Genomic DNA, 14323 nt, shown 5'->3' with positions numbered 1-14323 from the left:
TCCCCATCACAGGTATGTGACAACCCCTAGCTGTCTCAGCAACACAGGTATGTGACAGTCCCCATCTCTCTCCCCATCACAGGTGTGTGACAGCCCCCAGCTATCTCCACATCACTGGTGATTGAAAGCCCCCAGCTCTATTCCCATCTCAGGTATCTGACAGCCCCCAGCTGTCTCCTCGTCACAGGTGACTGACAGGCCCCAGCTATCTCCACATCACTGGTGATTGAAAGCCCCCAGCTCTATTCCCATCTCAGGTATCTGACAGCCCCCAGCTGTCTCCTCGTCACAGGTGACTGACAGGCCCCAGCTATCTCCACATCACTGGTGATTGAAAGCCCCCAGCTCTATTCCCATCTCAGGTATCTGACAGCCCCCAGCTGTCTCCTCGTCACAGGTGCCTGACAGGCCCCACCTTTCTCCCCATCACAGGTATGTGTCAGCCCCCAACTGTCTCCACTTCACAGGTACCTGAAAGACACCAGCTGTCTCCGCATCACAGGTATGTGACAGCCCCCATGTCTCTCCCCATCACAGGTGTTTGACATTCCCCATCTCTTTCCCCATCACAGGTGTGTGACAGCCCCCAGCTCTCTCGCCATTACAGGTGAGTGAAAGCCCCCAGCTCTCTCCCCATCACAAGTGTGTGACAGCCCCCAGGTCTCTCCTCATGACAGGGGAGTGAGAGCCCCCAGCTCTCTCCCCATCATAGGTATGTGACAGCCCCCAGCTCTCTCCCCATCACAGGTATGTGACTGCCCCCAGCTCTCTCCCCATCACAGGTTAGTGAGAGCCCCCAGGTGTCTCAGCATCACAGGTATGTGACAGTCCCCATCTTTCTCCCCATCACAGGTGTGTGATAGACCCCAGCTCTCTCCACATCACAGGCGAGTGACGTCCCCCGGCTGTCTCCCCATCACATATATGTGACAGCCCCCAGCTGTCTCCGTATCAAAGGTGCCTGACAGTCTCCAATTCTCTCCCCTACACAGGTATGTTACAGCCGCCAGCTGTCTCCACATCACAGGTGTGTGACAGCCCCCAGGTCTCTCCCCATCACTGGTGTTTGACAGTCCCCATCTCTCTCCCCATCATAGGTGTGAGATATCCACCAGCTCTCTTACCATCACAGGTGAGTGACAGACCCCAGCGCTCTCCCTATCTCAGGAACGTGACAGCCCACAGTTGTCTCCGCATCACAGGTGCCTGACAGCCCTGAGCTCTCTCCACATCTCACATATGTTACAGTCCCCAGCTGTCTCCACAGCACAGGTATGTAACAGCCACCAGCTGTCTACGCATCACAGGTATGTGACAAGCCCCAGCTCTCTCCCCACCGCAGGTGATTGACAGCCCCCATCTCTCTCCCCATCAAAAGTGAGTAACAGGCCCCAGCTGTCTCCCCATCACAGGTATGTGACAGACACCAGCTGTCTCCTCATCACAGGTATGTGACAGTCCCCAGTTCTCTCCCCATCACAGGTGTGTGACACCCCCAGGTCTCTCCCAATCACAGGTGAGTGACACCTCCCAGCTCTCTCCCCATCTCATGTATATGAGAGCCCCCATCTGTCTCCGCATCACAGGTGAACAACAGCCCCCAACTCTCTCCCAATCACAGGTATGTGACAGCCCCCAGGTGTCTCCGCATCACAGGTATGTGAAAGCCCTCAGCTCTCTCCCCATCACAGGTGTTTAACGGTCCCCATCTCTCTCCCCATCACAGGTGTGTGACAGCGCCCAGCTCTCTCCCCATCACAGGTGAGTGACAGCCCCCAGCTCTCGCCCCATCTCAGGTATGTGACAGCCCCCAGCTGTCTCCGCATCACAGGTGCCCGACAGCCCCCAACTCTCTCCCCATCACAGGTATGTGAGAGCCCCAAGCTGTCTCCGTATCACAGGTATGTTAGAGCCACCAGCTGTCTCAGCATCACAGATATGTGACAGCCCCAAGCTCTCGCCCCCTCAGAGGTGTTTGACAGTCCCCATCACTCTCCCCATCACAGGTGTTTGACAGTCCCCATCACTTTTCCCATCACAGGTGTGTGTCCGCCCCCAGCTCTCTCCCCATCCCAGGTAAGTGACACGCCCCAGCACTCTCCCTATTACAGGTGTGTGACAGCCCCGAGCTCTCTCCCCATCACAGGTGAGAGACAGCCCCCAGTTGTCTCAGCATTACAGGTATGTGACAGTCCCCATCTCTCTCACCATAACAGGTGTGTGACAGCCCCCAGCTCTCTCCCCATCACAGGTGAGTGACAGACCCCAGCACTCTCCCTATCTCAGGTACGTGACAGCCCACAGGTGTCTCCGCATCACAGGTGCCTGACAGCCCGTAGCTCTCTCCACATCTCACATATGTTACAGTCCCCAGCTGTCTCCACAGCACAGGTATGTAACAGCCACCAGCTGTCTACGCATCACAGGTATGTGACAACCCCCAGCTGTCTCAGCAACACAGGTATGTGACAGTCCCCATCTCTCTCCCCATCACAGGTGTGTGACAGCCCCCAGCTCTCTCCACATCACTGGTGAGTGAAAGCCCCCAGCTCTATTCCCATCTCAGGTATCTGACAGCCCCAGCTGTCTCCTCGTCACAGGTGCCTGACAGGCCCCACCTTTCTCCCCATCACAGGTATGTGTCAGCCCCCAACTGTCTCCACTTCACAGGTATCTGAAAGACACCAGCTGTCTCCGCATCACAGGTATGTGACAGCCCCCATGTCTCTCCCCATCACAGGTGTTTGACATTCCCCATCTCTTTCCCCATCACAGGTGTGTGACAGCCCACAGCTCTCTCACCATTACAGGTGAGTGAAAGCCCCCAGCTCGCTCCCCATCACAGGTGTGTGACTGCCCCCAGGTCTCTCCCCATGACAGGCGAGTGAGAGCCCCCAGCTCTCTCCCCATAATAGGTATGTGACAGCCGCCAGCTGTCTCCGCATCACAGGTGCCTGACAGCCCCCAACTCTCTCCTCATCACAGGTATGTTACAGCCCCCAGCTGTCTCAACATCACAGGTATGAAACAGCCAGCAGCTCTCTCCGCATCACAGGTATGTGACAGCCCCCGGCTCTCTCCCCATCATAGCTGTGTGAGAGCCTCCAGCTCTCTCCCCATCATAGCTGTGTGACAGCCCCCAGCTCTCTCCCCATCACAGGTGAGTGACAGCCCCCAGCTGTCTCCCCATCACAGGTGCCCGACAGCACCTAACTCTCTCCCCATCACAGGTATATGATAGGCCCCAGCTGTCTCCACATCACAGGTATGTGACAGCCCCCAGCTCTCTCCCCATCATAGGTGATAGACAACCCCTATCTCTCCTCCCATCACAGGTGAGTAACAGCCCCCAGCTCTCTCCACATCACAGGTATGTGACAAGCCCAAGGTCTCTCCCAATCACAGGTGTGTGCCGTCCCCAGCTGTCCCCATATCACAGGTGCGTGACAACGCCCAACTCTCTCCCCTTCACAGGTGGGTGACAGCCACCAGCTCTCTCCCCATCACAGGTGAGAGACAGTCCCCATCTCTCTCCCCATTACAGCTGAGTGACAGCCGCCAGCTCTCTCCACATCACAGGTATCTGAGAACCCCCAGCTGTCTCCGCATCACAGGAGCCTGACAGGTCCCAACACTCTCCCCATCAGAGGTGTGTGACAGGCCCCAGGTCTCTCCCCATCACAGGTGTTTGACAATCCCCATCTCCTTCCCCATCACAGGTGTGGGACAGCCCCCAGCTCTCTCCCCATTACAGGTGAGTAACAGCCCCCAGGTCTCTCTCAAACACTGGTGATTTTAAGCCCCCAGCTCTCTCCCCATCACAGGTATGTGACAGCCCCCAGGTGTCTCCACATCATAGGTGCCCGACAGCCCCCAACTCTCTCCCCATCACAGGTATGTGACAGACCCCAGTATCTCCACATCACAGGTATGTGACAGCCACGACTTGTCTCCGCATCACAAATATGTGTGAGCCCCAGCTCATTCCCCATCACAGGTATTTGACAGTCCCCATCCATCTCCCCTTAACAAGTGTGTGACAGCCCCCAGCTCTCTCGCCATTAAAGGTGCGTGACAGCTCCCAGCTCTCTCCCCATCACAGGTATGTGACAGCCCCTAGCTCTCTCCCCATCACAGGTTAGTGAGAGCCCCCAGGTGTCTCAGCATCACAGGTATCTGACAGTCCCCATCTTTCTCCCCATCACAGGTGTGTGATAGACCCCAGCTCTCTCCCCATCACAGGTGAGTGACGTCCCCCGGCTGTCTCCCCATTACATATATGTGACAGCCCCCAGCTGTCTCCGCATCAAAGATGCCTGACAGCCTCCAACTCTCTCCCCATCACAGGTATGTTACAGCCGCCTGCTGTCTCCACATCACAGGTGTGTGACAGTCCCCATCTCTCTCCCCATCACAGGTGTGAGATATCCACCAGCTCTCTTACCATCACAGGTGAATGACAGCCCCCAGCTCTCTCCACAACACAGGTGAGTGACAGACCCCAGCTCTGTCCTCATCACACGTATGTGACAGCCCCCATTCTCTCCACATCACAGATATGTGACAGCCCCCAGATGTCTCTCCATCACATGTATGTGACAGCCCGCAGCTGTCTCCGCATCACAGGTGCCTGACAGCCCCCACCTTTCTCCCCATCACAGGTATGTGTCAGCCCCCAACTGTCTCCACTTCACAGGTATCTGAAAGACACCAGCTGTCTCCGCATCACAGGTTTGTGACAGCCCCCAGGTCTCTCCCCATCACTGTTGTTTGACAGACCCCATCTCCCTCCCCAACACAGGTGTAAGATAGCCACCAGCTCTCTCCCCATCACAGGTGAGTTACAGCCCCCACCTCTCTCCCCATCACAGGTGAGTCAAAGCCCCCACCTCTCTCCCCATCACCGGTGAGTCACAGCCCCCAGATGTCTCCCCATCACATGTATGTGACAGCCCCCAGCTGTCTCTGCATCACAGGTGCCTGACAGCCCCCAACTCTCTCCCCATCACAGGTATGTGACAGCCTCCAGCTTTCTCCACATCACAGGTATGTGACAGCCTCAGCACTCTCCCCATCACAGGTGTTTGACAGTTCCCAAATCTCTGCCCATCACAGGTGTGTGACAGCCCCAGCTCTGTTCCCATCACAGGTGTTTAACAGTCCCCATCTCTCTCACCATCACAGGTGTGTGACAGCCCCCAGCTGTCTCCGCATCACAGGTGCGTGACAGCCCCCAACTCTCTCCCCATCACAGGTATATGACAGGCCCCAGCTGTCTCCACATCACAGGTATGTGACTGCCCCCAGCTGTCCCCCCTTTATAGGTGACAGCCGCCAGCTCTCCCCACATAACAGTTATGTGACAACACCAAGCTGTCTCCCCATCACAGGTGTGTGACCTTTCACAGCTTTCTCCATATCACAGGTGCGTGACAACGCCATGCTGTCTTCCCTTCACAGGTGGGTGACAGCACCCAGCTCTCTCCACATCCCAGGTGAGTGAGAGTCCCCATCTCTCTCCCCATTACAGGTGAGTGACAGCCCCAAGCTCTCTCCCCATCTCAGGTGAGTGGCAGCCTCCAGCTCTCTCCCCATCACAGGTATGTGACAATCCCCAGGTGTCCCAGCGACACATGTATGTTACAGTCCACATCTCTCTCCCCATCACAGGTGAGTGACAGCCCCCAGCTCTCTCCCCATCACAGGTATCTGACAACCCCCAGCTGTCTCCGCATCACATGAGCCTGACAGCCCCCAACTCTCTCCCCATCACAGGTATGTGACAGCCCCCAGCTGTCTCCGCATCACAGGAGCATGACAGCCCCCAACTCTCTCCCCATCACAGGTATGTGACAGTCACCGGCTTTCTCTGCATCACATGTGAGTGACAGCCCCCAGCACTCTTCCCAATCACTTGTATTTGACAGCCCCCAGCTCTCTCCCCATCACAGATGATTGACAGCCACCATCTCTCTCCCCATCACAGGTAAGTGACAGCCCCAATATCTCTCCACATCACTTTTGTGTGACAAACCCCAGCACTCTCCCCATCACAGGTGTGTGACAGCCCCCATCTCTCTCCCCATCACAGGTGAGTGGCAGCCTCCAGCTCTCTCCCCATCACAGGTATGTGACAACCCCCAGCTGTCTCAGGGACTCAGGTATGTGACAGTCCCCATCTCTCTCCCCATCACAGGTGTGTGACAGCCCCCTGCTCTCTCCACATCACAGGTGAGTGACAACCACTAGCTCTCTTCCCATCACAGGTGTTTTACAGTCCCCACCTCTCTCACCATCAGAGGTGTGTGACCTCCCCCTGCTCTCTCCCCATCACAGGTGAGTGACAGCCCCCAGCTCTCTCCCATCACAGGTGTGCGACTGCCCCCAGCTCTCTCCCTATCGCAAGTGAGTGACAGCCACCTGCTTTCTCCCCATCACAGGTATGTGACAGCCCCCAGCTGTCTCCTCGTCACAGGTGCCTGAGAGCCCCCACCTTTCTCCCCATCACAGGTGTGTGTCAGCCCCCAACTGTCTCCACTTCACACGTATCTGAAAGACACCAACTGTCTCCGCATCACAGGTAGGTGACAGCCCCCAGGTCTCTCCCCATCACAGGTGTTTGACAGTCCCCATCTCTTTCCCCATCACAGGTGTGTGACAGCCCCCAGCTCTCTCCCCATTACAGGTGAGTGACAGCCCCCTGCTCTCTCCCCATCACAGGTGTGTGACAGCCCCAAGGTCTCTCCCCATGACAGGGGAGTGACAGACCCCAGCTCTCTCCCCATCATAGGTATGTGACAGCCCCCAGCTGTCTCCCCATCACAGGTGTGTCACCGTCCCCAGCTGTCTCCATATCACAGCTGCCTGACAGCCCCCAGCTCTCTCCCCATCACAGGTAGGTGGCAGCCCCCATCTCTCTCCCCATCACAGGTGAGTTTCAGCCCCCACCTCTCTCCCCATCACCGGTGAGTCACAGCCCCCAGCTGTCTCCCCATCACAGGTATGTGACAGCCCCCAGCTGTCTTCGCACCACAGGTGCCTGACAGCCCCCAACTCTCTCCCCATCACATGTATGTGACAGCCCCCAGCCGTCTCTACATCACAGGTATGTGACTGCCCCCAGCTGTCTCCCCATCACAAGTATGTGACAGCCCCCAGCTGTCTTCCCGTCACAAGGGTGTGACAGCCCCCATCTCTCTCCCTATCACATGTGTGTGACAGCCCCCCTTCTCTTCTGGCCACCACTCCCCCTTTTAGCCACAGCCTCCTCCTTCCCGATGCCCCACAAAATCCTCACATCTATTCACTTTACCCTGGGACCCAAACTTCCCCAATGTAAGGCAGAGTCACAGCCAAGCCTTGTTCTCAAAAACAGAGGGTTCGCTGGGCTGCTAAGTTCCGTGCTCTTCTACAGCACATATCTTCCATGGATTCTGTCTCTACATGGCTTTGTGTCCTTGATCCTGTCAGTAGATCCCTTAGGATCTCAGACCGCTGTCCTACAAAACTAGACCAGACCCAATGCCCTCTAAAGCCCCTTCTATGTCTGAGACCATGATTCTATGCGTTTTCTCCACAGTAGTCTCCCCCGGTCCTCTCTGTGACCCTTTTGTGTACCGTGTGAAGGTTCAGGGTCATACAGGTGTTCTGTTGTTCCTCCCTCTGCATCTTCAGGTGAGGCCACACACCTGTGTCTTGTCGACACCTCCCCCGAAAGGTTTCCCTGTCTTTGTCCTCTCCTATATGAAGGTCATGAATGAATCACCAATCACCAAATTCCCTGGGAAATGCCGGTGCTATCAGACAGAGCCTGTGAAAACAGCCTAAATCAAGCCTGTGCTTTGCAGAAGAGATTTCCGACTTAACCATGCAGATTGCGGAAATGAGCAAGAATCTTCAGGAATTGGAGAAGACCAGGAAGCAAGTGCAGCAAGAAAAGTCAGACCTCCAGGCTGCCCTGGAAGAGGTGGAGGCACGTGTCTGAGATGTGAAGGAGGGCGGGGCGCTGAGGAAGGGGACTAGACCACTCCCAGAGGCCCTTCCTGCAGGAGGCACTGGGGCTCCAATGGGAAGAATCCAGCCCCACCCCCGCCCTGGGGGGGGACCAGCTGCTCTCTGCTGCCTCGCCTCATGAGTGTTCTCTAGTCCATCGTATTTCTCCTATTGAATAAATAAACTTGTTCATTATGTCCTCAACGTCTTCCTCTCAGAAAGCAAGAACTCAATCACCAAACATCCTGAGAGCCAGCTCAGAATCCCTTAGTTTTAACAGAGAGTTATACACGGTCATCTTTGGCTGCTGGGAATTCTGTGTGGTCCAAAGAGTGCAGGATCCTGATGCTATCACCAGCTGTGGCCAGTGAGGGGCGGATGCTTAAGAGGGTCTAGGGAAATTTGCACTATGCAAGATAACAGGAGAGCAATTCCTCTGTCTTTCTCTGTCTTTTTTGAGCAGAGGTTGGCTCCAGACTTATGGTCACTATTTAAAAAGACACAGTAATCAAAATTTTTACTAATTGAAAACGATGCTCTGTCCTTCTCAAGACATAAGATTGTTAACAACAAAGCTTCAGTTCTAGTTTCATTACTAGTAACAATTTGGGAGCAAACTGTTTGACCTTTTTGAGTACTGTTCTATTTATTTGTAAAATGAGCCTAATAATACCCTTTTTATCCTAATGGGGATGAAAAACCTCATTCAAGAAGGTGGCTGACCCCGGCAATCCCAATCACTCCTTTACTTTTATCAGGGTTCCTTGAAGCATGAAGAGGGCAAGATTTTGCTTGTCCAGCTAGAGTTGAACCAGCTGAAATCTGAGCTTGACCGCCAAGATCACTGAGAAGGAAGAAGAAATCGAGCAGCTGAAAAGAAACAGCCAGCGGGCAGCAAAGGCCATGCAAAGCGTGCTGGATGCTGAGATCTGGAGCCGGAATGTTGCTCTGAGGCTGAAGAAGAAGATGGAGAGAGACCTCAGTGAGATGGAGATTCAGCTGGGCCACTCCAACCGCCAGGTGGCAGAGACCCAGAAACACCTGTGCTCAGTCCAGAGCCAGCTCAAGGTGAGTGCACGGCCCCTGGAGGACCTGGCGGGACCTCAGCCTGCCCTGGGCTCCGGTCTCACCCCTGGTTTCTCGTGAAGGACTCCCAGCTGCATCTGGATGACGCCCTGAGGAGCAGCGAGGACCTCAAGGAACAGCTGGCCCTCGTGGAGTGCAGGAATGGCCTCTTGCTGGAGGAGCCAGAGGAGAGGAAGGTGGCCCTGGCGCGGACGGAGCGCACCCGCAAGCTGGCGGAGCACGAGCTGCTGGAGGCCAGCGACCGCGTGCAGCTCCTTCACTCCCACGTGTGTCCATCCTCACTCCACTCTGGGTCCACCCTGGAGGCAGGCAGGACCCAGGCTTGACGGAGAGGAGTTCCCACCACTCCTTCCAGGCTAGTGGTCAAGACAAACTTTCATTAGGCCTAGTTCTTGGAATTACTTGGTCTCTAGATGGACAGATTGCTGAGCTTTCTTTTATCTGAAGATAAAAGATCATGGGGAAATCAGAGCAAGGCATGACAAATTATTGCATAAAAGGGGTGGAAAAGGCTTCACAGAGGCAGTAACATTTAAGCTGCAAGCTTAGAAAATTAGGATTGTCTTTTGAAATAATTACTTTTAGGAAAGTTAAAGAATTCCTTGTTTCATTTCTTATTTTTTTGGACCACAGCACATGGCATACGGGATCTTAGTTCCCCAACCAGAGATCGAACCCGCGCCCTGCGTGGTGGAAACACAAAGCCCTAATCACTGGACTGCCAGGGAATTCCCCCAAAATTCCTTGCTTTAAAAACTATTTTTTGAATTAGCCAAAAAACTAGAAAAATACCAACCATATTGTTAGCATTTTGGGATCTCCTATTCTAGGCTCTTGTTTCTATACATAAATATGATATTTTTTGTAAACGTGATCAATCCTTTTGCAACTTTTTTTCATTTAACAACGTGTTGTGAACATATTTCTATATTTTAAAATAGTTTTCTATGATACAGTTTTTTAATGGCAGAAAAGCAGTCCATTTTAGTTGTGTATTATGGCACATTTATTTAATCAGTCTTCTACGGTTGGATATTTTTAGACTGTTCCCAATAAAAATTTTTATGATTAGAAGATTGTATGACTAACTTCTTCATAACTAAATTTTCACATATATCCATGATTACTATTTCCTTAATATTCCTAAAGGTAAGTAAATTCCTGAAGTATATATTCATGGTCAAAACAGCAAAGACATTTATGATATGTTGTAAATTGGTCTTTAACAAAGTTGTCCCAATTTTTACTCCCATGGGGAAAATAAGTGAGAGTGCTTAGCTATTATTTTTTTTAATCTTCACCGATTTTATGGTTGAAAATGCCTCATTTTAAAAATTCTTATTTGTTTGATTACTAATGAGGTGGAACATTTTGTCGTATTTGTTGGCTATTTGTATTTCTTCTGGTGTGTCTTAGCTAATTGTACTTTTGCCCTTTTTTCTTAATGATGTGTCTTTTTTACATATTAAGGAAGGAAATATTTTTTCAGTAATGCACATTGCAAATGTTTTCTCGATTGTCATCATCCTAACAACTCTGTACAATGTTTTGATCATGAGAATTATTTTTCATTTTACATAGTTATGTCAACAATTTCCTTGTTCCAGCACCTTTAACTAAATAATTTATCCTTCCTCAAATATTTGAATGTCCACATTTATCATTTACTCAATTCTTTTATGTACAATTCTCGGGCCTGTTTTGGGATATCTGTCCTATCAAAAATGAAAGTCTTTTTAATTTTTTTTCACCTGTGTGAAAAATAAGAAATGGAACGTTCTCGAGCTTGACTTCTTTCCCCACCCAACCCTCTCCCTTCCAATCGTTGTAAGTGTCCAAATGTAGCCCGAACCTCTTATCTAATTTTTCTTGTAGAACACGTGCCTGATAAATACCAAGAAAAAACTGGAAGCTGACATAGCCCAATGCCATGCAGAGGTGGAGAAGTCTATCCAGGAGTCCAAAAATGCAGAGGAGAAGACCAAGAAGGCCGTCACGGATGTGCGCTCCATTCTTTCTTATCAGAGATGCTGTCTGGAGATAAGAAAGGGGCTTCTACGCCGCCCCTTTGGGACCTGCAAGTAGGTTTTCTCTCCTCACCCCTGCATTCAGTCAGTGGTGGCTTCCCGGAGAGACGGAAGGAGACGGAGCCTCAGCAGAGGCAAAGTGGGAGGGGAACCATGCAGCATCAGTGGTGACTGCGGCAAGGAGGAAAGCATCAGCGTGCCTAGTGCCAGCCTCACAGCACCCTCCATGTGCCCGCATAGGAGGGGTGGGTGGCCCACTGATGCCTCTTGTGCACTTAACCAGGCGGCCATGATGGCCGAGGAGCTGACAGAGAAGGAGCAGGACACCAGCGCCCACCTGGAGCGGATGAAGAAGAACCTGGAGCAGATGAAGAAGAACCTGGAGCAGACAGTGAAGGACCTGCAGCACCGCCTGGACGAGGCTGAGCAGCTGGCCCTGAAGGGTGGCAAGAAGCACATCCAGAAGCTGGAGGCCAGGGTGGGTCTCTCAATCTCTCTGAATCCGGGAAGTGAAAACGGCACTCCCCGATCCTTCTCTCTTCTTGTATATTGACTCCCATCCTTATCCTGTGGCTGGGGACAGCCACCCAATATCGTCAGTAGGTCCTGAGTTAATTAACATCCCCCAAGACTGACTATATAAGTATCTTTCTTGATTGTAGGTACGTGAGCTTGAAGGAGAGGTTGAAAGTGAGCAGAAACGTAATGCTGAGGCTGTTAAAGGTTTGCGGAAACACGAGAGAAGAGTAAAGGAACTCACCTACCAGGTAAGGGGAAGAGCTTTCTAGAATATCCAGACTTCCTGCACAAAGGGAAATTGAAAACCTGGTGACTATGTGGTACTCACAAATAGCTACATGTTAACTCGATATACATAAGGGGCAAATGACACAATCACCTATCACAGACCCTTTCCTAAGCTAGGAAAATCAGGAAGGCCTTTAGAAAATCGTGTAAGTGAGGAAAGAATACAGGTTTCAAAGACAGATAAACTGGTATTAGTCCTAGTTTGGCCTCTTACTTTTTAAACTCGGATAGGTTACCTAACACTCTCAACCTTAATTCATCACCTGTAAAATAGAATAAAAACATCTACTCACCAGAGTAGGGAGGTAAGGATTAGAGACATGTATAACTCTCCAATATAGTGCCTGCACACAGTGGACATTTAACAAGAGTGGCTACTGTTAATACTATGAAGGAAGCCTCAGAGTTGACCACATTTACCCCAGGCCCACCTGCCATCATATCAAAGTGATTTACTTCACCACCTGTAGTGGGTTGATTTTGTTGGATTCAATGCAGACCATTTTTTTCAAACTTCCAGACTGAGGAAGACCGCAAGAATGTTCTCAGGCTGAAAGACCTGGTAGATAAATTACAGGCAAAGGTGAAATGATACAAGAGACAAGCTGAGGAGGCTGTAAGTATCTTTAAGCCCTTGAGGGAAGAAGGAAACTTCGTTGGGGGTAGAAAGTATATTAAGAGAATGTGTTCATGAGAAAGCAAGAGACCAAGTAAGAATATGTCATTCTTATTTTAAGAGAGAGGATATAAATATGAATTTACCCCCAAATCCTAATTATAGAATAAGACCACAGGACGAGATATTTTTATTATTAAGCAATTTGTAGGGGTTGGGGGGAAAAAAGAAAATTCCAAATAACCCACCTTACTTGATAGCTGCAAAGAATATCCAGCAGAAAATCTAACACCATGATAAATATTCCTCTCCCTCTAGAAATGCACAAAATCAATTGTTCCCAAAAGCCAAACAGAAATCTTTTACCCCAGCTGATTCCTTCCCTCACTACCACTGTCATCAGCAGGGACTTATCCCTGCACATTCGCTGTAGCAAATTAGGATGTGTTGGAAGATTCTCCAGCTTCACTTTTCCTGGTTGTTCCCCACTCTTCCAGACACAATGTAGTGGGTAAGAGGTAAGAAAAGGGAACACGAAAGGGAGAGGCACGAATGGTAGTAAGTGCAACCAACAAAGGGCATACTTTCTTCCTATCCCCATCCCCCGACCCGCAGCGTCTCTGTATACCAGAGTCAAAATATATGGCAAAAACATTTCAACTGGGATTTTCCCGAAGTTAGAATTTGACCTTACATTTACTGTCTAACCTCTGTGAGCGAGCGCACATGGGTCTCTTCCTCCTTTCCACTCAGTCCATACATCGTAAATAGACTTCACGTATACATGGGTTTGACATAATGAGCTCGTCTCTTCCATTTCGAAACTACTTCTTCTTTCATTCTTTAGAGTAAAAAATGTAACTGAAGTTACAAGTTCTGTCTGCATTTGAAATCAGATATGACAAACCGTTAGAAGGAAATATCTGAGTTGAGGAAATAATCCTGTTTGTGACAAGTGCAATGAGAACCACCAAGTCTAACTCTCACATCTTTATTCTTAGGAGGAACAATCCAATGCTAATCTTGCCAAATTCCGCAAGCTCCAGCACAAGCTGGAGGAGGCCGAGGAACGGGCTGACATTGCCGAGTCCTAGGTCAACAAGCTGCGGGTGAAGAGCCGGGAGATTCACACACAAGTCAGTGCAGAGCGAACACATCTGCCTGATGCTGCCAAGGGGCTGAAGAAATGCACAAAATGTGCTATTTTGGGTCACTTGCTTTGTGATGTTTTTCTCTTCATGTTGAATAAATAAAAACTACAGTGAACTGATAAACTGAACCAGACTCATTTACTTCCAAAATTATTTACTCTCAAACACAGTTCTCACCTAGCTATTATTATTCTAACATTATATATGGCTTTGTGGAACATTCAATATCTGTACCTCCCTCACCACCCCACATCCCCGTTCCCATCTCCAGCTCCACCACACACACACACACAATTACCTTTTACTGGACTTAATTTTATTAAGTCTCTCTAGACTGTTACAAATTACTAAGGAAACCACTCACTGAGGTTACCCCTTCAGACAGGACACACTCATGCACCCACTCCACAGGTGGTTACTGAGCATCTACTATGCGCCGGGCACTGCTCTCAGTACTATGGGAATAGCAGTGAACAAAGCATAGTTCCCTCCCTCTGGGAACTTATATTCTGCAAGGAAAGAAAGGCAGTCAACAAATAAGAAGCTGTGTCTACTATATTTAAACTAGATAATCAACAAGAACCTACTGTATAGCACAGGGAACTCGGCTCAGTATTCTGTAATAACCTAAACGGGAAAAGAAT

At 50.6% G+C, this 14323-nt stretch overlaps 1 protein-coding gene across 2 annotated transcripts in view; it reads left to right on the top strand.

Annotated features, from left to right (window-relative positions):
* LOC309653941 (myosin-13-like) overlaps positions 1-11476 on the top strand; it is a 32197-nt gene extending 20721 nt beyond the window's left edge. The window contains exons 2-7 of one of the 2 annotated variants that reach the window (XM_082478669.1): positions 7580-7674; positions 7848-7972; positions 8751-9060; positions 9141-9344; positions 10954-11159; positions 11389-11476. In XM_082478669.1, coding sequence (XP_082334795.1) covers positions 8896-9060; positions 9141-9344; positions 10954-11159; positions 11389-11398 — 585 coding nt within the window. In that variant the 5' untranslated portion in view covers positions 7580-7674; positions 7848-7972; positions 8751-8895 and the 3' untranslated portion in view covers positions 11399-11476. Of the gene's footprint in view, positions 1-7264; positions 7675-7847; positions 7973-8750; positions 9061-9140; positions 9345-10953; positions 11160-11388 lie in introns of those variants that run through there. The other variant, XM_082478670.1, reaches the window with a different exon arrangement.
* Positions 11477-14323: the final 2847 nt, after the last annotated feature.

This window comes from Balaenoptera physalus (genome assembly GCF_965194825.1).
Source record: "Balaenoptera physalus genome assembly, contig: HAP1_SCAFFOLD_1517, whole genome shotgun sequence".
In the NCBI taxonomy this organism is placed as follows: Eukaryota; Metazoa; Chordata; class Mammalia; order Artiodactyla; family Balaenopteridae; genus Balaenoptera; species Balaenoptera physalus.
This window is presented reverse-complemented; position numbering and strand designations above follow the sequence as displayed.